Source organism: Cucurbita pepo, chromosome LG04 (assembly GCF_002806865.2).
Source record: "Cucurbita pepo subsp. pepo cultivar mu-cu-16 chromosome LG04, ASM280686v2, whole genome shotgun sequence".
Lineage (NCBI taxonomy): Eukaryota > Viridiplantae > Streptophyta > Magnoliopsida > Cucurbitales > Cucurbitaceae > Cucurbita > Cucurbita pepo.
This window is the reverse complement of record NC_036641.1, coordinates 5,748,930-5,769,990: the sequence shown is the minus strand read 5'-3', so window position 1 is coordinate 5,769,990 and position 21,061 is coordinate 5,748,930. Positions and strand designations below refer to the sequence as shown.

At 36.0% G+C, this 21,061-nt stretch overlaps 3 protein-coding genes across 7 annotated transcripts; all 3 read left to right on the top strand.

Annotated features, from left to right (window-relative positions):
- The first annotated feature begins 32 nt into the window (after positions 1-32).
- On the top strand, positions 33-2,979 carry LOC111792988 (heterogeneous nuclear ribonucleoprotein 1). Its single transcript, XM_023674635.1, has 6 exons — positions 33-334; positions 486-526; positions 616-779; positions 860-959; positions 1,038-1,207; positions 2,195-2,979. Exons 1-6 carry the CDS (start codon positions 198-200, stop codon positions 2,744-2,746), a joined length of 1,164 nt encoding a protein of 387 aa, XP_023530403.1. The 5' UTR covers positions 33-197; the 3' UTR covers positions 2,747-2,979.
- A 1,665-nt stretch (positions 2,980-4,644) lies between these two features.
- On the top strand, positions 4,645-21,041 carry LOC111792989 (altered inheritance of mitochondria protein 32-like). 4 transcript variants are annotated; one of them, XM_023674639.1, is made up of 9 exons: positions 4,645-4,650; positions 11,403-11,408; positions 17,114-17,544; positions 17,717-17,802; positions 18,208-18,513; positions 18,610-18,693; positions 19,620-19,812; positions 20,766-20,846; positions 20,920-21,041. In XM_023674639.1, exons 3-7 carry the CDS (start codon positions 17,176-17,178, stop codon positions 19,744-19,746), a joined length of 972 nt encoding a protein of 323 aa, XP_023530407.1. In that variant the 5' UTR covers positions 4,645-4,650; positions 11,403-11,408; positions 17,114-17,175; the 3' UTR covers positions 19,747-19,812; positions 20,766-20,846; positions 20,920-21,041. The 4 variants fall into 4 exon arrangements, with proteins under 4 accessions (XP_023530407.1, XP_023530406.1, XP_023530405.1 ...); XM_023674638.1 differs by having other exon boundaries at positions 19,620-19,861; XM_023674637.1 differs by having other exon boundaries at positions 19,620-19,861; positions 19,965-20,846.
- On the top strand, positions 12,539-16,133 carry LOC111792987 (protein kinase PVPK-1-like). Of its 2 annotated transcripts, none has more exons than XM_023674633.1 (3): positions 12,539-12,621; positions 13,335-14,631; positions 15,029-16,133. In XM_023674633.1, the coding sequence occupies exons 2-3, from the start codon at positions 13,496-13,498 to the stop codon at positions 15,897-15,899; spliced, it is 2,007 nt and encodes a 668-aa protein (XP_023530401.1). In that variant the 5' UTR covers positions 12,539-12,621; positions 13,335-13,495; the 3' UTR covers positions 15,900-16,133. The 2 variants fall into 2 exon arrangements, with proteins under 2 accessions (XP_023530401.1, XP_023530400.1); XM_023674632.1 differs by having other exon boundaries at positions 12,545-12,775.
- Positions 21,042-21,061: the final 20 nt, after the last annotated feature.

The following is a 21,061-nucleotide window of genomic DNA, read 5'->3' as shown; positions in this document are numbered from 1 at the left end:
TATATTTATAGCACGGTGAATTGGCGGGCCCGGCTCGAGGTTATGGCGAATTGCGAATTCTAGGGTTTAAGGGCGCCATTTTTCCGTACTCGGCGCTGCGAAACCAGCGAGCATCAACACATGTCTTCTAGGGCTTAGTCATTTTTCTTGTTCACTTCTCTTAATCCTCCCTCTCTTCAAGCTCCTCTGTTCCATTGATGTCGGAAAACTCCATGGATTCCAAGGTAAATGATGGTGTTACTAATGGCGAACACGATGACCCCAAGACCTCGAACCATGAAGACGATGGGAGTAGACATGACCGTCCCTCTCATGGCGACGGGGCCAGTGCTGGGTAAGTTATCCTTGTCCGGTGTTGTTTTTTGTTTTTGGAGTATTTTGTGGTGCGGGAATGGGGTTCGTGATGAAATCGCGGAAATAGGGTTGTGACGTTTGGTTTTATGTTTTTTGATCCGTGTTTTTTGGTTATTTGATTGCTGCTGCAGGAAAATCTTCGTGGGAGGTTTACCGAGGGAAACAACTTCCGGTTAGTTTCTTCATACGGTTATGCGTTTCCTATGAATTGTTGTTTTGTTGTTATTGTAATAGTGGGGGTTTCAATTGAATATTTTGCAGCACAATTTGTTAATCATTTCGGTGAATATGGAGAAATTACGGACTCCGTTATAATGAAGGACCGGAAGACTGGTCATCCCCGCGGATTCGGGTTTGTGACTTATGCTGATCCCTCTGTGGTAGATAAAGTCATTGAGGACTCACATATTATTAATGGGAAACAAGTAGGCCTGCATTTAGTGTTGATTTTGAGTTAGCTGTTAGGTTTCAATGATTTCAAGCTCAAACTTTGACTTAACTTTAGGTGGAAATCAAGCGAACAATACCCAAAGGTTCCTCCAGTTCTCGAGATTTCAAGACCAAGAAGATTTTTGTTGGTGGAATTCCGACATCTGTAGATGAAGGTAACTTATTGTTTACATGAATGATTGTTTAGATGGTACTATGAGGTATAGTATGCTCACTTTTTAAGTGTCAAGCAGATGAGTTCAGGGATTTTTTTATGCAATACGGCGAGGTTCAGGAACACCAGATTATGCGTGACCACTCCACTAGTCGGTCTCGTGGGTTTGGTTTCATTACATTTGAGACAGAGCAAGCAGTTGATGAACTCTTGGCAAACGGAAACAGGCTTGAGTTTGCCGGCAGTCAGGTCAGCAGAGTTCTTTCCTAGCTGAACTAATCTCACATTTTCACTTTCTATCTTTTATAGAAAATAATTTATGTACACAGGATTTTAAATCCTATTTACCAATGGGATAGTTGTTTTTGATGAATTATCAATTCTGTTTGAGCAATGGACGAACTTGTGGTTGCATGGCCTTCGTATTTATTTTGTCGGTCAATTTCTTTGATTTTGGAATCTGAACCTTTTTCAAACAAATATGATACTAACGAGAGATTTGATTTGAAAAGTCCAAAAGTTCTGTCAAAGTAGTTCGTATTTCTTATAAGTTCCACTTCGAACCAGTCATTCACTCAAGTTCTAAATTTCTTAATCTGTATATATGTACGTGAATTCAATTTACTGAACTAAGGCGAATTTACCCCATGGCACAAGATTATTCAATTGAGAAGTCTATAGGAAGCCTCAAATTCATTTCTTGCGAGAGTTGCTCAGGGTTCATCTGGAGTGAAGTTTGAAAAAGTTTTAAATCTTTGAAATCTATTTTGCAAAATGATTTTGGAAAACATTAGTAAGCGAGGAAAAATGTAAACTAGTAGGAAATGGTATATATATATATATATATATATATATATATATATATATTGAAGCAGTGCTGTGTATTGTTTGATTACATTTTCCAGTTTATTGACTCTAATACTAAAACATTTTAAACTGAGAAAATCAAAGTGAATGGAAGGAACTTTTGAAGATTTTCATAATCACAGCTCATTCGATCACTGCCGTTGTCTCTTACTGAAAGCCATTTTTTTTCAATCACATGCTTATCAAATTAAGATACATGTTGAAAAGAAAAGGTTAATTGCAATGAGGTTTTATATCAGTTCCTGTATGGTTTTTTCATTGTATTGGTCATATGTACAAGTACAACATAAGAATAGAAATTATTTACTAAATATATTCATCAGTTGAAGTCATTTTAACACTTAAGATTAATGCTTCTTTGTTTTAAAGGTGGAGATCAAGAAGGCCGAGCCGAAAAAAGCAAATCCACCTCCCGCCCCTTCAAAGAGATACCATGATTCAAGGCCAAGTTACAGTGGTGGCTATGGTGATGCATATGGGGAGTTCGGAGGTGGCGGATATGGTGGTGGTTTTAGGGCAGGTGGACCATACGGTGCTAGAGGTGGTAGCTATGGTGGATATGGTGGATATGGTGGAAGTGATTTTAGTGGCTATGGAATGTATGGTACTAGTAGCATTGGAGCATACAGAGAAGACCCTTCTATGGGGTATTCAGCTCGTTATGGAGCTGGCTTTAGCAGAGGTTATGATTTGAGAGGCGGTTATGGTGGACCTGACGAGAGCTATAGCGCGTATAACAGCGGTGGTGCTCCTAATACTGGTGGGTATGCAGGTATCTACGATATGGGCATTGGCGCTGGATACCCGGCTGGTGGTAGAGGCTCGATCTATGGAAGTAGAGGAGGAGGCGGAGGAGGAGGAGGAGGATACGATGGTGCAGGGAGTACTCCAAGTGGTCGTTATCATCCTTATGGACGGTAGTAGGTAGCAGTGGGAGCTTTTGTTAACTGATGTTCTATAAGGACGGTTGTCAAAATAATGATAAAATATGTGTGCTTCTTACCGTCTCATCATTCCTGCCATGTTCACCAGGACCACAATTTTCAAAGATTTAGAATATGACTGTACAATTGATTGACTAACTTGCTGGAGATTGTGCCAAGATTATGTATCATCAATTTTTCCATTTGGCTATCAATGTTTTAGTTGTTTTATTGACCTGTCTATTTTAAAGCATGTTTAATGAATTGGAATATTTCGGTTTCGTTCCATTACACGTGGTTCGAAATTTTCTTTTTGACACCACAAATGCCACAAAAAAGGGCAAATCATGGTTGTTATGAAATTAAGATAAGGACTCAGCAGAGAGTACAAGAAGGTTATGCCTGCACTCGCAACTCTCAGTAGAGAGATGTCATGATAATTGCTCTCTAAAGTCTCTGCCATCATCCTTGTAAGTTTCTCTTCTTGGCCACTGAATTTCTTACTCATTGATTGCTGCTCCTACAATGTTATGAACAGGATTGATTTCTTTTTCTTTGATGTAATTGATGTGAATCGGCTCGTCAATTATGTGGATAGTAACTAAAATGCAAGTTTTGAAAATTTTGATGTAGGTTACGGCTCCAAAGTGCTTGGATCGGTGGGAACTCTTTTAAAACAAAAAATGTTTTAGGGTACTTTCGATGTAGGAAGACGAACCCATTGTATGGCTATGCTCTAAGCACCGCCCCCTACGATGTGACTGTATCCTTCTCTAATATTAGTAGTATAGTTGGGGCAGTTGAATTCTAATAAATTCCATCCTTAGATGCAAGTATAATGTAACAGTCATCATTGATAGGCCATTATTAAGTTTGATGAAATAGTCATCATTGATTAGGCCAATTGTGATTAGATTCTTGGGTTAAAACAGGGATGGTTCTTTAAGCTTCATCATGTGATAGTCATATGAAAGTTGCCTAAGATCAAATGCGAAAGGCACAGGTAATGTTTCAATGAGTATGGTTCTTGTGTTTGTGGCTGTCCTCTCCATTTTTAGCGACTGACCTTTGTCACTTCTTTTATAAAGCCAAGAATCAAAGTGGAGGGATGCTTTTCAAGACTATTCATCATAATGATCATACCCGAATGGAGATCAACGACAGTGTGAGTGACGAACCCCAATAATTCATCGGTTGGTGGTTCGACTTTTTCAATGATACCACGTAATTGCTCTTACTGTCTTATCAGGTTATGAACAAGGAGTTTGGACATTGCATTTTCAATTCTAGAATGTAATGAATAGGCAAAAGCTTGATTGATGATCTCTACCTGGAACTAAATTTCAATCATTGTTCTTTTTCAGATGTCTGTTGGTATGAGGAGTCGATTTCGCATGGTCCCGACATCTTTTGATAGTACACTGTTTGTGGTAATACCCCCTCCTCAAATTCCATGAATCAAGACCATACCATATGCCACATGACTTGTTCCCATCATATTTTTGCCATATTTTTTTGTTTCTTATCATTTATCACTGCTGAAGATGGATGGTAGGCCTTTGTTTTGCAGGCTGTTCGAGATTTCAGCCTAACATTATCTTCTTGGCCTACTATAATAATGTACCTCTGTTGTGTTCATTCTTCTTGATTCTTTTCCCTGTTCTTGATTTTTTTATTTTTGTTTGTGTTTCTTTGTTGTTGTTCGTGCAGAATCCACCTGTAAAAACACCACATCAGATAGAGGTCAGTTCTGGAACTATCCATTCTGAATCTTTACTCGTTTCTTGCTGCTATGAGTTCTTTTTCTAGAATAAGTCGAAGTAAAAGTAGAACGACAGATTTAGACATCTCGATATCTTCGAATCATTGAAAGTTTTTTTTTTCAAGTTCTAGAAGACGTGGGTGGGGAGTGTGCAGGATACTCGATTGAGTATTAATCAAATACATATTTTAAGTTGTAGGTTAGTCGACTCATTGAACTTTGCGTATATTTATGGATATACAAATAGGTTTAATAGACATTTTGAAATTTAGAATATATGTCTTAACCCGTAATTAGAGTTAGTTAGTTGAGTCATTGAACTTCGGGTATATATGGACACACACATAGGATTATTAGACATGTTTGGAAGTTTGTGTATGCATACATGCATGCATATGATAGGAACATCGAGTTACGTACAAGAATATGGCAATTATTTTGTTTCCTTTTGTCTTGAAAGATATAGACAAAGGCTATCTAGTCTAAGTAACTGTTGTAATCTTGACGATAAACGTTGACGAGCATTGCAATTTTAAGACGTTTATTATTATTATTATTATTTTTAATAATTTTATCTGAGAAATGGCATTAGAATTAATTTATTTTGTTGAAATTGAGAGATGTCAACGAGGAAGCTTTCTCCATTCTCATATCCTCATCTACGGGAATGTATCTCAGTCTCACTTATCTAACGAAAAAAGATGTTCTTGGTTTCTTTTCGTTTGAGTGCAGAATCTCTCTTGAAGATTTTTATTGTAAGTGGAGATGGGAATACGTGAGTTGATGAATCAAAAGCTTCTCGAAGTAATATTAATTTCTTGATATTTAAATTAACACAACTCTTTCTTGATATTTAAAATTAACACAACTTAATTTATAATTTATAAAAAGTTGATTTGAACACGACCAAACCTTGTCATTTCAAATCTATTAGTTAAAACTTTCTTACAAAAAATAAGCGACAAAATCAAAACAATTTTGATTGATGTTAAATTTACTCAGATTTGTTGAGATGCTCTCTCTCTCTCTCTCTCTCTCATCATCTCCACCCTTCAAAATAAAAAATGATTGTTTCAATCATTGGGGGCACTTTGGTCCACGTTATAGCTCTCCTCGAAAATTCTCGATCAACCACTACTTTTAGAGTCGACGACAGATGATGTCGATCAATATCGGACTGAATAGATGTTTTAGTCTTTCAATTTAATTTAGTTGCTTGCATTTAATGAATAGATGTGACATCTGAGGTCGGGTGGAAAGGGAACAAACAGTTCTTTAAGGGTGTGGAAACTTTTCTTAGTAGATGCGTTTTAAAATTATGAGGCTGACGACAATGTGTAACGGGCCAAAATGGACAATATCTCCTAGAAATGAGTTTACGCTTAATGTTATATAGACTTTTTCACTGAACGGGTTAATATCATTTTCTCATTATTAGTTTAACCACTATTTTTACTTTCTAAGTTCTTTTATTTTTTTAATCTATTTTTTAATGTATTTTTAACATTAAAAGTAAAATTTTAAAAAATAAAATATAGTTTGTCAAAACTTATTTTTGTTTATCAAATTCAGGGAATAATTGAGCTATATTAATAAATATTTTTAAAAAATCAATTCTTAATAAAATTGCAATAAAATATTTATAAAAAGAAAAAAAAAGAATAAAACATAAGTTATTATTATATAGTCAAAGTTGGGGCATTTAGTGGGTCCCACGTTACGATCTTCCATTTTACAGGAAAGCATGTCTTTGTATGGTCTCCATCCATACCCTTTTCTTTCAATTTATTATCAATTCCTTTATATATATATTTTCTCGACCTCGGGTATTATTGGTAGCTATACCAATAAAAACGAGGTAAGGGTATTATTGAAATTTTAAGATTTGAAACACGTGCGAATTGCTCTGCATCCTATTTAAGTGGCGAAGAGCGACCCATCTAATAGAGACAATTATCATTGTTGGAACCTCTCGTGAACTTATTTATTTATTTACTTTCTTTTGTTTTTATTCAATTTTTGAACTTTTACCCTTAATTCATTAAACTTTATTTTTAAGTCGAGTAAATTCATTAAATTTTATTTTTAAGACGGACGAAAACTGTTTTAAGGGTATTTTGGGATTTTTTTTTCTTTTTTTAAAAAAATTATACAGAAACTTTTAAAAATTACTATATATATATAATAATAATAATAATAATAATAATAAAGTTTTATTGAAAATTTGAGAATATTTTGAAACAAAATACTCACTAATTTAAAAAATGTTTATAATAGTTATAATAGTTCTTTAAGTCACATGTATATAAATTAAAGAATATAATAATAATAATAATATTTTTTTTTTTTACTTTTGCCGAAAAATTATTTTTGATAAAATAAAAAAAGGAAAGAAAATATATTTATTTTTATAAAAAGAAAGAAGAAATAAAAACAAAAGCATTATCCAACTAATTTAATATATTTCCAAGGAATTTATTATAATAATAAAAAAATACATTCTAAAAATTTATTTTAAAACTCATTTAAATTAAAAAAAAACAATTTCAAAATTTCGACCGACATAAAAACCTAAAAAAAAAACAATAAATTCCAACTCACAAATTAATAGATACTATGAACTTAATTTTAATTTTTTAAAATTAAAAAAATATTAATAAAATAAAATAAATAAATAAAAAATAAAAATACAGCCATCATAAGGACTCCCCAACCACCTATGACCTTCGTGCTTTTACACTGCCAGCGTGACACTCTGGGCCCCACTTCCTTCCTCTTAGGGCGGCTTTATCAACAAAACATTATTGCTATGGGGGCGCCTCCTGTGAATAGACCATTTTACCCCTGACACGTAGGACCTTCCTCATTTTTTTATTATTATTATTTCTTAATATTTGGTTAAACTTTTATTGGAAAATAAGCTCAAATTGATCGAGGATGATACTTACCTTGAATGATCGATTCTTTGTCACCTTTCTTCCGAATCTCGAGATAAGCAATTGAGATGTTGAGCTACCTAATCGTTATGGAAATGTTGAGTTCGACTTTCAAAGTCACCTACTCGAGAGCTTGTGTAAAGAAGAATTGTAGGTTTACGACAGTGGGCTCGAGCTAAGACTATGGTTGTGAGTGTAATTGTATGTCAAACTAGGAGATTGATTACAGGGTTTTGTGGCATGGACGTCATATCCACAATAAAAGACCTGGAAGTTTTTCACGACCCCTTCCAACTCCATTATCAGCTCGAGGTTGGTTCGGAGTTTCAATGTTAGCAACATCCTTAGAATATATTGTTGCTTTAGGTGCATCTCTTGGCTCTCGATCACTTTAGTCGTATCTCATTGGCAACGGTGCTTTTTTATCTCAATTATTAGGTCGGGATAATTTTTTTAAGTAGAATAAATGTAAAATGAAGATTTGAAACTCTGACCTCCCAATGTTAAAATAAAATATAAGTCCTCCCATGTGAAAAGACGAGTTTGCCCTTGGGATGTGGGCCCTTTTAAAGATTTGTTAATACTAAAAGTCATAAGGGTAAAATATTTATTAGGGTCTCCTTGAAAAACAAATATAAGTAAATAATATATTTATTAAGTGGATTTGTTACAGTGAAACGCGCCGTACGGGATTACAGCCGACCACGTGCTTGGTTGTTCTGTTCACGTGCGACCATGTGGTTTCCCGCCAAGAACTTAATGATTATTATTAATTTTAATTACTTTCTATTCCACATCCCCATGTGATTAACATTAACATTAATATTAATTTGTGAGTTTTATTTATTTTTTAATCTAAATACAATTGGAAAATTATTATAAAAATAAATATATCATCCTTTTACTCGAGCTCGAGCGTGCAATCACACTCTTGTGACAGCAGGACATTGATTGTACGACACTTGTTCTAACCTAGGGAACAAGTCATCTACGAGAAACGGACAACGTTGGCGTATGCTTGAGCCTCGAGTCACGTTTAAAAAAAATATTTTAGAAAATTTGAGTGAGAAAATACATTGAAACCGTTATAAGTTAAAAGTGAGTAGGCAACAACGACTTTGATAGCATATAACCCGAGTAGGTCGTCACAATCGTACTTTTGCAGTGGGGGGACAACGATTGTGCGACACTTGTTCTAATCCAACGAACAAGTCAACCATGAGAAATTCAAACTAGCGGACAACGTCGGTATATGCTCGAGTCTCAAGTCACGTTTGAGAGAAATGTTTTAAAAAACGTGAACGATTTGAAAGAAAACCATGTTAATTTATATATATATATATATATATATATATATATATATATATATAGTTTTTGTATTACATTTATTATTTTCTCCTAACGATAAAAATGCATTAAATGTTAGTAAAAAAACATTTTCAAAATCGAGGTAGTTTAAGGTTTACGAGATACCTTAAGTAAATCATTCAAGTAAGACCCACGGGATATATTATTGTAATCGAGGTAGTTCATATCTTATCCACTGAGCTATGTTCGGCTAATCCTAGCCCTAACGATAGTTCGTATCTTATCCATTAAGCTACAATCAGACTGATTCTAACCTTAACTGTAGTTCACATATTATCCATTAAGCTATGATCCGGTTGACCCTGATCCTAACAATAATTCATATCTTATCCACTAAGCTACGATCGAACTGATCCCAATCCTAATAATAGTTCACATATTATCTACTAAGCTATGATCATATTGACCCCGATCCTAACGATAGTTCATATCTTATCCACTAAAATACGATTAAATTGACCCTAACATTTGTTCAACACCATGCTCGAGAATCTATCTACCCAATATTTCTAAATAAATTTTCACTATTTTGCATAATTTATTTTAATGTTATGAATTTTGTCGAGATTCATAAGGTTACTCTAAATCCTAAACTTTATCGATATTAATTTTACTGAATTTTTACACGAGAATGCAATAATATCAGAGAAATTATCAATTATTTAATTTTTAAAATATTTTATTATCAAATATCATATTTGACATTTTATTCCTTCATAAATGATATGATCGAAGATTTTCTAATAAAAAAATAATTAAATGTTTAAATACCTTTTATCTCGGCCGAGGGTGTACATGGTTCGGGTTGAGAGATTTTTTTGACCCAACCCAAAAGTTCGGGTCGGTTGATTGGTAACCCAACCCAACCCAGAACTTTTCACGACCCAACCTAACCCAACCCTCTATTTTCGGGTTGGGTTGTCAATTTTTTTTAAGTTTTATTTATTCACAATTTATAATTATTTGGATATAATCTTAGATAAAATATATTAAAAGTTCATAAACAATCGATTTAGTTCGGGTTCAGAAGAATGAACCTAACTCTACCCGAAATGCTAATCCAACCCAACCTAACCCTACCCGAAATGCTAATCCAACCCAACCTAACCCTTATAGTTCGGGTTGGGTTGGTCCGGGTTGTCAGGTTGTCAAATTGAATGTACACCCTTATCTCGGCCTCTTATGACACGTGTCTCCTATTTTTATTTTAAGAAAAATATGGAAATTAAAATATTATTAAATGAAAATCTATTATTACTACCAAACAAATGTCCCTTTATAACCACATTTTTAAAGCTTTGTTTTATTTTTTTTATTTTTCGTAAAAAGGTGTATTAATTTTAAAAACAATTTTTTATTATTAATTTTTGGTTAATACTATAATAAGAATAAATTATTATAAAAAAAAAGTAATTAATTAATAATAATCTGTTAATTAGGTGGAATCTCAGTGTTTTTTTTTTCTTCTTTTTTGTTTGTTAAATTAGGTGAAATATTTAATTAAGTGGATCTAAAAAGGGTTGTGTTGACAGGTGTACAAACATAATAATATATAAAGAAATGGATAATTCTTATTTTTAATATAATTTTTATTAAAAAGTTATTTGAGCAAGACGGGACGATGATTTATTAGAATCGGAGGTCGAGGATAGGAAATATAATCTTCATTTCCGTCCCCGTTCAATTAGCAGATAAAAATCTCTCTCTACTTCCTCTCTCACTCCCTATTTAAACGGGGATTCTTCACTCCGTTTAGGACAGGTATCTGCAACCCCGACCTCGTGGAGTAAATGGATATCTCTAGTTAAAATGGCCAAATAATAATTATTATTTTTTTAAATCATAAATCATATAAAAAATTATTAAAATATTTATTTCAATTATTTTTGTTCATTATTGTATTTATTTTGCGAAGGTGAAAATAAATTCGGTCTTTTAAGTTGAGTATATAGCAAGTTAATTTTGAATTATGTTCGAGTTGTCATTTTAATTATTATAATTATTCAACGAGTAATTATTTGACAAATAAACAACTCGAGACTTTGAAATATTTATATTAATGTGCCAATATTGTCAACACGAGCATACCTCAACAGTTAAAATATTTGTTCATCTATTCAGATTAAATAAATTCTTCTGGTAGTCGAACAAAATTCAATAATGAGATTATTAGGTGGGGCAAAAGTTAGTAGCGAAATAAAGATTAATACCAACTAAAGGTTATACTTTAAAAGCTAGACTTAGTCCGTGCGTGGTTGTTGTTACCTATCCATGACTATCGAACATAGGTTCAAAACGTATCTACCTTTAATAACCCTTCAATATAGGTTAGTTAGTCTCGATAACCAACTTGCGGTCAAAATGTGTAACGACCCAGATGTATCTACCTTTAATAACCCTTCAATATAGGTTAGTTAGTCTCGATAACCAACTTGCGGTCAAAATGTGTAACGACCCAGGTTAGTTAGTCTCGATAACCAACTTGCGGTCAAAATGTGTAACGACCCAGATCCACCGCTAGGTGATATTGTTCTCTTTAGACTTTCCATTTCGGGCTTCCCCTCAAGGCTTTAAAACGCGTCTACTAGGGGAAGGTTTCCACACCCTTATAAATGGTGGTTTGTTCACCTCCCCGACCAACGTGGGACATCAGTCCATTTATAAGGGTGTGAAAACCTTCCCCTAGTAGACGCGTTTTAAAGCCTTGAGGAGAAGCCCAAAAGGGAAAGCCCAAAGAGGACAATAGCTGCTAGCGGTGGATATGAGTCGTTACAAAGTATCTGATCAGGTCTAGCATAACTCGACCCTAAAGTCAAAGTTTGACCGATTTGACTTGATCCATACCATTCATTCGTTTGATTTGATATGGGTCGCATTTGAAGAGTGAGCTAGCCTGTTTGAACGACCTAGTGAGCTAGTCTAATAGACTCATCACTAACTTAAAACATATTTGACGAGTGAAACTAACTCAACCCATGAGTCAAACTTAACAGTTGGGTGATGGGCTCGACTATTAAATGTTGAGCTAACTCTACCCATGTCTAAATCATACTTTAAACTCACTCAGCTCGGCTATTGGCCGAGCCTAATAAACTCGTCACTAACTTAAAACATGTTTGACGAGTGAAACTAATTCGACCCATGAGTCAAACTTAACAGTTGGGTGATGGGCTCGACTATTAAATGTTGAGCTAACTCGACCCATGTCTAAATCGTACTTTAAACTCACTCCTCGACTATAGGTCGAGCCTGAATATACAGTTTTTAGAGTTGGGTCCAGTCAGGCTGGTATAGTGACGAGAACGACAAGGAAGTGGTTCGGTTAATAATTTTTCAATTTTGTTAACGGCTAGAGAACGTGTAGTGCGAGAAAATTCAAACATTTAACATTTTACCTGACAGATAAATGTTTTTTAAATTAATTTAATATTTTTTTTAATTAAAAAGTGGGAAGAGGTGGCCATAACAAAAAATTAAGGAGTGCCCGTAACAATTTGAATCACTTGAAAAAAAAATTATTAAACAAAAACAAGAGCTTAAGAACAAGAGGAAGAGATATTCATGGAGGGAACATCACAGAGATAAAGACTGCCATTTGTAACTTTTGATTCTCAACTTTGCTTCATTTTTTTTTTTCTGTTCCTTTGANCCACCGCTAGGTGATATTGTTCTCTTTAGACTTTCCATTTCGGGCTTCCCCTCAAGGCTTTAAAACGCGTCTACNGAATCTTTCCTCTCCTCTGCTTCTTGTTCTTCAATCGACGGGAAGATTCAAAGCAGCAGCAAGAACACACCCAAAAGTTGCAGGTTATTCTGTTTGCAATTATTATATTCTTCCTCTAATCCGAACTCTTTCTTTCTTGTGTTGGATCGGATCTGAAAGTGCTTCAGAAACTCGGAAAAAAGAGCAAGGAACTCGCAAAGTTGCTTCGCTTTTCCTCTATTTGGTTGCGTTTTTTAGGTGAGTCTCTCTCGCGTTCTTTTTACTCCCTGCTTTGAAAGATTTGCTTGCCGCTGCATTGTGTAGTTGATGTTTAGGGATCTCTTGTTGTGTGTTTTTTGTTTTTGATTTCTATTGTTAAAGATTTGGGGGTTGTATTGTTGAGTTTTGTGGTTGATTTTGGTTTTCACTTCCGAAGAATCAAAATCAGTTGCCGAAGCCAGTGGAAATTTTGGTTTTCATCTTGTAAATCTTTTGAAACGAGTTCAGTGTTGGAGTTGAGTTTGTTTTGATTTTTGGAGCAAATTAGACGAGGTGTTTGAGTTTCTGAAGAGGAAAACGTAGAAATTGTTGGACGGCGGATTGAATAATCTGTTATTGTGGTGTGATTTCGAAGATATTTAGAATTTACTTCACTTGATTTTCTTTTTTCTTTGGACTTTGTAGATTTTGATATTGCTTTGATTGTGAATCTGTTCATAATCTTGGGGATTTTCCTTTATTGCTTGGATTGCTGGTTATGGTATCTTCAATCTTTCTCAAAGTGTATCTGAATCAATTTGACCTTTCCAACTTCCAGGACAGATAGATATTCATTTGGCGTTTGCAAGAACGACATTAATAAGTTGAAGATTTTGTAATCAATGGCTTTAGAAATTACCACAATGGTTGCGATCAATTGCTGCATCCCATTCACCACACCCTAAGATCTAGCCTGGGAGTGCTTGAGCCGAGCTGCTGATGGAGTCACTCGTTGATGGTATGAGTTCTTTACTTAAAACTCAGAACCCGACATCTACAGTGAGGATTCTCGATTCGTCGTGCCACCTTTCTGCTAAACAATCAAGGGATGAAGCTAGTTCTTCGACATCCTACGTTACATCTCAGAATTGTGCCAAGAAACCTGTTCGTCATCCAAATGGTTCTTCTGTAAGTATTAAAAAACAACCCGGTTCGCAGCTTGAAGGTTCAACTGATGTGAAAAAACATACACATGTTTCCAATAAGGGGAAATCTGAGCTTGTAAACCCGACGGATGTTTCGTATAAATCGACTGAAACCTCTTTTCAGAAGAAGGTTCCTTTGGAGGGAGGTGGAGCAAAACCTCTTGTGAAGCATGGTATTGAAGATTCTAAGGATTGTTGTTCAAGTGGTTTGGAAGAATCTGGAAATCGAGTATTAAACGCCTCGAAAGGAGATTCCACAAAAACAAATGATCAACAAAAGTCTCAGCCAGATGAAATTTCTTGTCCAAGTCCTCAGAACAGCTTATATTCCACGACGTTATATGCCGAGGCCAAACAAAGTTTCTCAAACACAGAAGTCAGTGAATGTGCAAGCAGTATTAAAAAGTCTTGTGAAAGCATTGACATCACAAGTTCCTACGATCTCGACAAAAGCAGGAAAACAAGTGTTTACCGAGGCAGCACCGGCAGTGATATCAGTGATGAGAGCAACTCGAGTAGTTTAAGCAATGCCATGTATAAGCCCCATAAGGCAAATGATACAAGATGGGAAGCAATGCAAGTCGTGAGGTCTCATGATGGGATGTTAGGACTGAATCATTTCAGGTTGCTGCGGAGACTGGGATGTGGCGATATCGGTAGTGTCTATCTTTCGGAGTTAACCGGTACCAAAACTTATTTTGCAATGAAGGTTATGGATAAAGCTGCTTTGGCAAGTAGGAAGAAGCTTCTGAGGGCTCAGACCGAGCGCGAGATATTGCAATCTCTGGATCATCCTTTCCTTCCTACTTTGTATACACACTTCGAGACAGAGAAGTTCTCTTGCTTGGTAATGGAGTTTTGCCCAGGAGGCGACTTGCACGCGCTTAGGCAGAGGCAACCCGGAAAATTCTTCCCGGAGCATGCTGCAAGGTCTGAAATTGCTGTCCTTTTCTTTAGCTCTATCTTGCTTTTCCCAGAGCATACTGCTCCTTTAATGAATCAAGTATGAATCGCCGTTTTATATGCTCGACTAAAACATGAATATCTTGATAGGACCAACGGACATATATGCTCGACTTTTACATACGAATAGGGCTTCTAGCTTCTTTCTGATATAGATTTGAACTCCATTAACGTAAACTCACATCGATGTATTTCCTTCTGCTCTCATCGTCCTCCTAACTCGGCTACCACGGTAGAATATTTAGATGTTAACGTTTATGGTTGTTTATCTATATGCTTTCGAGCCAAGCATCTCTCATTCAAGCTACAATATTCTTGAACTTTTCACCTTCATTTTCACTTTATATTTTCTGTACTTTTTCAGATTCTATGTGGCTGAAGTTCTTCTTGCATTGGAGTATCTGCACATGCTTGGGATAATCTATAGGGACCTAAAACCCGAAAATGTGTTGGTTAGAGATGATGGGCACATAATGCTATCTGATTTTGACCTGTCTCTTAGATGCGCGGTTTCCCCGACCCTTGTTAAGTCATCAAACACGGGTTTAGAATCTAAAAGCTCGGGCTACTGTGCTCAGCCTGCTTGCATTGAGCCGACTTGCATAATGCAGCCAGATTGTATCCAGCCAGCGTGTTTTACGCCTCGCTTCCTGAGCAGGCACAGGAAAGAAAAAAAGTCGAAACCAAAGAGTGAAGTATATCATCAAGTGAGCCCTCTACCGGAGCTCATTGCTGAGCCCACAAGTGCGAGATCGATGTCCTTTGTCGGTACACATGAGTACCTCGCACCTGAAATCATAAAAGGTGAGGGTCATGGCAGTGCTGTGGATTGGTGGACTTTCGGGATCTTTCTCTACGAGCTTTTGTTCGGTAGAACGCCATTCAAGGGAGCTGGGAACCGAGCTACTTTGTTTAATGTGGTTGGTCAGCCATTGAGATTTCCAGAGTCTCCTTCTGTGAGCTTTGCAGCAAGGGACTTGATCAGAGGCTTGCTCGTAAAAGAACCACAGCACCGTCTTGCTTATAGGCGTGGTGCTACCGAGATCAAACAACATCCGTTCTTCCAGAGCGTGAATTGGGCACTCATCCGCTGTGCCAATCCTCCAGAAGTGCCAAGAGTAGATGCCATTGATTTCTCTTCAAGAATGGAGACACCACACGCACCGGCAGGCGAAAAAACGCCGGGAGTCGATGTGAAGCCTTCAGGTAATTATTTAGAGATCGACTTCTTTTGAATCTTATTGTCGTTTTTTCTTTTTCGGGTCTTTCAACCGATCTCCCTTCTCCCTCAATGCTTCGTTTTCCCATTGCAATGGGGATTACAGAAGTGTCCTGCTATGGTTTCATTATTTTTAACTCGCTTAGTAACTGTGTCCTGTGCTGTGTCTGCTGCTGCATAATAAACCTGTCTGAGAAAATGTGCACAAGATTCATCAAAATTGGGGAATGGAATTGTTGGATTTCCTAAACTGACATAATTCTTTCAGACAAGTTTAATTTCCCGACTTTTGTGAGATCCCACGTGCACGTGGGTTGTAGAGTGGAACGAAACATTATTTATAAGGATATGAGAGCCTCTCTCGAATAGACGTATTTTAAAATCGTGAGGTTGATAGTGATATGTAACGGACCAAAGTGGACAATATTTGCTAGTGATGAGCTTGAACTGTTACAAATAGTATAGAGCTAGACATTGAGTGGTGTGTCAACAAGGACGTTGGGCCTCCAAGAGGAGTAGACTGTGAGATCCCATATCGATTGGAGAGGAACTAATCATTTCTTATAAGCGTGTGGAAATCTTTACATAATATACATGTTTTAAAATTATGAGGTTGATGGCGATTCGTTACGGGCCATGGACAATATCTGCTAATGGTGGGCTTGGGCTTGGGCTGTTACGACTTTACTCTAATTTATTTTTTCGGATGCTAAATTATAAGCTTAGTCTCTGAATTCTCATTAATTCTTGATCTAGAAGTGTTAGTAGGTTTAAAATTTTTCAATTTTTTGTTGAATCGATTGGGTCAAAGGTCTGAACGAGAACGTTGTTCTAGAAGGAACGATACCTTTGTTTTAAAAAAATACTTTTATTATTTAAGAAATTATAAAATTACCTTAACTTTTCATAAACGTTTCAAAATTACAATTGAAGTAGAAAATCGATTAGAATGTTTACAAAAAAAAAAAAAATAAAAAAAAATAATAATAATAATAAAACCATTTTTAATTAATTCAAATAGATGAAATGTTCATTTATTAATTTAAATAAATAAATAATACACACAAATACTTTAATATATATATATATATAATTTAAATTAAAAAAATTAAAATTTTGACATCATAATTAGATGGTCTCCTGTGGCAAAGTCCACTTGGTAACGTGGAATCGCATGATAGAACAACCGCGCATATTATTTTCTTTTGTTTCATTTCACCTCCCGCGAAGGCGCGCATTTATTTTCCATTTTCTCCCCGGCGACACGGCGGCGCCACCTAATAAGTGAAGATATGCGATTATGGCGTCCCAATCGTTCCCTTTCATCCGTCGGTGAAAATCTGTGTGAATCTCTCTTTTTCTTCCGTTCTCCGAAGCTATCCTCTTCGTACCTAATCTCGTCGCCGATCTTACTCCACTCCTCGGAATCTCACCGTGTCTCCACATTTTCAACTGCCGAAGACGAGAAGTATGGCTTCCGTCGGCCGGAGATGTATGGGAGAAGCCTTTCCGGAACCGTTGGTGCTTACGAGCGCCACGTGTTCCTCTGCTATCGAAGTCATGAGGTTTGGCCGTCCCGTGTTGAAGGCTCGGACGCTGATCTGCTACCTAAGCTCCTTTCCTCAGCCATAAAAACTCGTGAAAAGGAAATTTCTGTTAAGGTTAGCAACACTTTTTTTTTTTTTTTTTTTATGATTGAATTAGAACGACGGTGTATTTTGTTCATGAGATGGTTATGTTATTATTGTCATTTGAAATTCTGCTTATAGTTCATGGAATTTGAGTACTCTGCCATCATATTTTATATTTCTCTTTCTTGTTTTGGCTTGCTAGACGAAGCTGACGATATGCGAGGCAGGGGAGGGAACTGAGCATTCAGATGGAGATGTATTGGTTTTTCCGGAAATGATCAAATACAGGTGGGAGATTTGGTTTAGTTTTCATTATAGACTGGAGCTAATTTTCTCATAAACTAAAAGAAATTTGCATTAAACTTGTGGCTGTTACATGTAAACTAAAATCTGTATTCCAAAAGGTAATTGAGCTGTAATCATGGTAGATTATAATACAATTCCAATTATCTGGTTAATCTTTAGGGCCTCTGAAGGTTATTAATGTTGTTCTTATATTACTTTTTCCTCATGTGTACTTCTTGAGATATTGTCGTTAACTTATGATCATGGATTCTTTTGTTCTGTCCTACATATTATCACTTTCACTTAGAGTTAATTTGGCTGTAAGTTCGTATTCTATTTGTGCAATGTTCCTTTTCTGTTAAAAGATGAACAATGTCCCATCTCCCCTCACACTCGCTCATGACGCAGGGGTCTGAAAGACGAAGGCGTGGAGAGCTTTGTTGAGAAGGTGCTTATGGATGGTAAACAGCAGGTTTATGGGGCACATGATGTGTTGGCTGGCTCTTATATTTTTGTATGTGCACATCGTAGTCGAGATAAGAGATGTGGGGTCTGTGGAACAGCTCTCATTACAAAACTTATAGAGGAGATTGAACTAAGAGGACTAAAGGATCAGATTTGTGTACATGCGTGTTCACATATTGGTGGACACAAGTATGCTGGAAACGTGATTGTTTTTAGTCCAGATCTAGATGGGAGAATCATGGGCCATTGGTAAGACAAGTTTCAAATGAGGAATTATTTCACAAACTTTTTGAGATATTTTCTATTGCTTCATTGGTTAATTATATACATTAATTTTAAATTTAGGTATGGCTATGTTACTCCTGATGATGTGCCTGAATTGCTGGATAGACATATTGGAAAAGGCGAGTTAATAGAAAGGCTTTGGAGGTTTGCGTTTTTCTGGCTTTCATGTTCTTTCTGATAGCTCATTTTTAGCCCAATTGACACACACAACTATTGTATGTTAGTAGCTGCTGCTAGCAGCTTATCTTCTTATTAGTCTTCTACACCTGATTTTCTTATCTGCTTACCTCTCCAGTATCAGTTAGACCATGCAGTTTATAATCTTCATCAATATCCTTTTTCTTTTGGTTTGATTTCATATTGTAATGATTATTTGATCCTTAGCAAGATACGGGTAAGGTGCAAATCAGTAAAGTATCTACTGTGTGCTAAATCTATTTAACCTAGATATCTTTGATCAATTTTTTTAAAAGAGGAATGATTAAAAGAAAGCAACCAACTAAATCTTTTATGGAAAGGTCGAGGAGTCCAATTTAACCTAGCTTTTCTATTTGTTTGCCTCTGTTTAGTTCCTGTTTTACAAGCATTCGTTTTTGCAAATTTTTCTCGTGCATTACTAAAACCTTTTTACTCGGTAATGTTCGCTACATGCATGTGTCAGCCTGAACCTACGGAAAAGTAGTCCAGAAAGAAAAATTCAGAACTAGTGCATAAACATTCATAAATGTTTTGACACTATGAATTTAGTATCGTTAATCCTTCATTAGCAAGTCTGAACTTTAATCGCTTAATTCTTAAATTGGGTCTCTAATCATGTAATTGACGATCTAAGAATTGACAGTCTTAAACATAGAATGATCAACGCAACTTATAACTAGACTAAAAAAGAAGCTTCTATGAGATCTAAATTTTTTGGGATCGCTTGGTAGTTTAAGCTTAAGGGTCGATATAGAGGCTTAAAATCCAGTAATATGAAAGATGTAAAAATATCTAGTTTTATGGCAGTAGAGTCTCTCTTTTTTAATTAACCTATAAATAGAGAAATATGTGATTGAGATTGAAAATTGCAGGGGTCGAATGGGGCGAATCAATGATGAGGATGGTAAAAAAGTAGATGAAGACAAGCTTCCTAGTGCTGAAGTCTCCAAGGAAACTAAGAACAAACCTTGGGAGAATGACATCCAGGGCAACAATTAGAAAAGAAGCCGCAAGCAAGTGGGCAGGGCGCACCCTCCTGCTGAACCAGAACTTTGGAACAGAGTGGTATTCTTATTTCTTGCTGCTCCTGTACTTGTATGAGCTCTGGCAACAGGTTGATATGGCTTACAAATTCTACTCGATTGAGCTAAAATATATTCTTAGATTATGTTTATTTTTCCATGTGCCTGCCTAATCTGTGCCCTGATATTCTGTAGGCATGCATTTCAACACTTGGGAGTAAAAAAATCGATGTGACCGTAGAGAAATGTTGGTTATATTTTCCTTTTACCAGGAGGAGATTATGAATTATCAAAAACTAGCAAATAAATTGAATTCTTTTTCTGCTCCACCACTGATTGTTAGTTGTGGTTTTAACATATCTAAGCAAAGCAGAAATCTTGTGTGAACGGATGGATCATTTTTGGTAAATGGTTCATAATCAAATCACTGGCTAAAGGTGTTGACCACTCAATTTGAATGGTTTACTTGACTTGTATGAAACCCACAATCGAATGTTAACTATAGAATTTACTCAATGCCTTGTAAATAAGATCTTGAATTAGAGCTATAATCTTCGTTTCTCATATCAATATTCAAATTTCCTAGCAACCTATAAATTTTCTCAGATTCTGGATGTAGTGTATAATCAGCTACAAAACTATTCACCTCACTTCCTGCTTTAATCGCACTTTGCCTAAGCATCTTCTTCAAACCCTTTTCCTTAGTTTTGCTACATTGTTCCAATTCTTCTCCACAGCATAAATGTTGGGTAGCAGTATCTAATACCCAGCATGATTAGGATCTAACTCGAAGAGACTCTTCGTTGAAACCTCTCCTATTTGACCAAGAAGATCGATAATAATGCCATAATGCTCGCTGTTGAGTTCTTATTCTGTGTTCAGGCAACATCTATCCCTTCTTCAATCAAACCGGCATGGCTACAAGCAGAAAACAATGAAAGAAATGTTAATTCATTGGGTATAACTTCTGATTTCTTTTGTCTTTTTGTCATGCAGTTTCAAAGCTTCACTTCCTTGTCCCTGGATTCCGTAGTCTGCAATGATTGCACTCAAGGCCAAATATGAGCGTATGACATGGTAATTCTGCTAGAATTTTTTTTTGTTGCATTTCTCAAACAGATTCACCAACTGCTCCCTGCATTTTATGTAGATGATTCGAAAGCTGTAGAGATTACAGAAAGACGCCACCTACAGCGAATTTGGGCTCCATTTACGAGTTGGTTGATTGGCTAGTATAATCTTTTATGGCTCCAAATTTCTGAAGTTTCCATGAACAAGCCGCAAGTGACGCT

Bases quoted from the DNA above. Each gene is read 5' to 3' on its own strand.
- LOC111792989 (XM_023674639.1), top strand. From the start codon at position 17,176: ATGCGATTATGGCGTCCCAATCGTTCCCTTTCATCCGTCGGTGAAAAT. The intron at 17,803-18,207 runs GTGGGAGATTTG...CTCATGACGCAG, and splicing joins CCGGAAATGATCAAATACAG to GGGTCTGAAAGACGAAGGCG. The intron at 18,694-19,619 runs GTTTGCGTTTTT...TGAAAATTGCAG, and splicing joins TTAATAGAAAGGCTTTGGAG to GGGTCGAATGGGGCGAATCA.
- LOC111792987 (XM_023674633.1), top strand. From the start codon at position 13,496: ATGGAGTCACTCGTTGATGGTATGAGTTCTTTACTTAAAACTCAGAAC. The intron at 14,632-15,028 runs GTCTGAAATTGC...GTACTTTTTCAG, and splicing joins TTCCCGGAGCATGCTGCAAG to ATTCTATGTGGCTGAAGTTC.
- LOC111792988 (XM_023674635.1), top strand. From the start codon at position 198: ATGTCGGAAAACTCCATGGATTCCAAGGTAAATGATGGTGTTACTAAT. The intron at 780-859 runs GTAGGCCTGCAT...ACTTAACTTTAG, and splicing joins ATATTATTAATGGGAAACAA to GTGGAAATCAAGCGAACAAT. The intron at 960-1,037 runs GTAACTTATTGT...AGTGTCAAGCAG, and splicing joins TCCGACATCTGTAGATGAAG to ATGAGTTCAGGGATTTTTTT.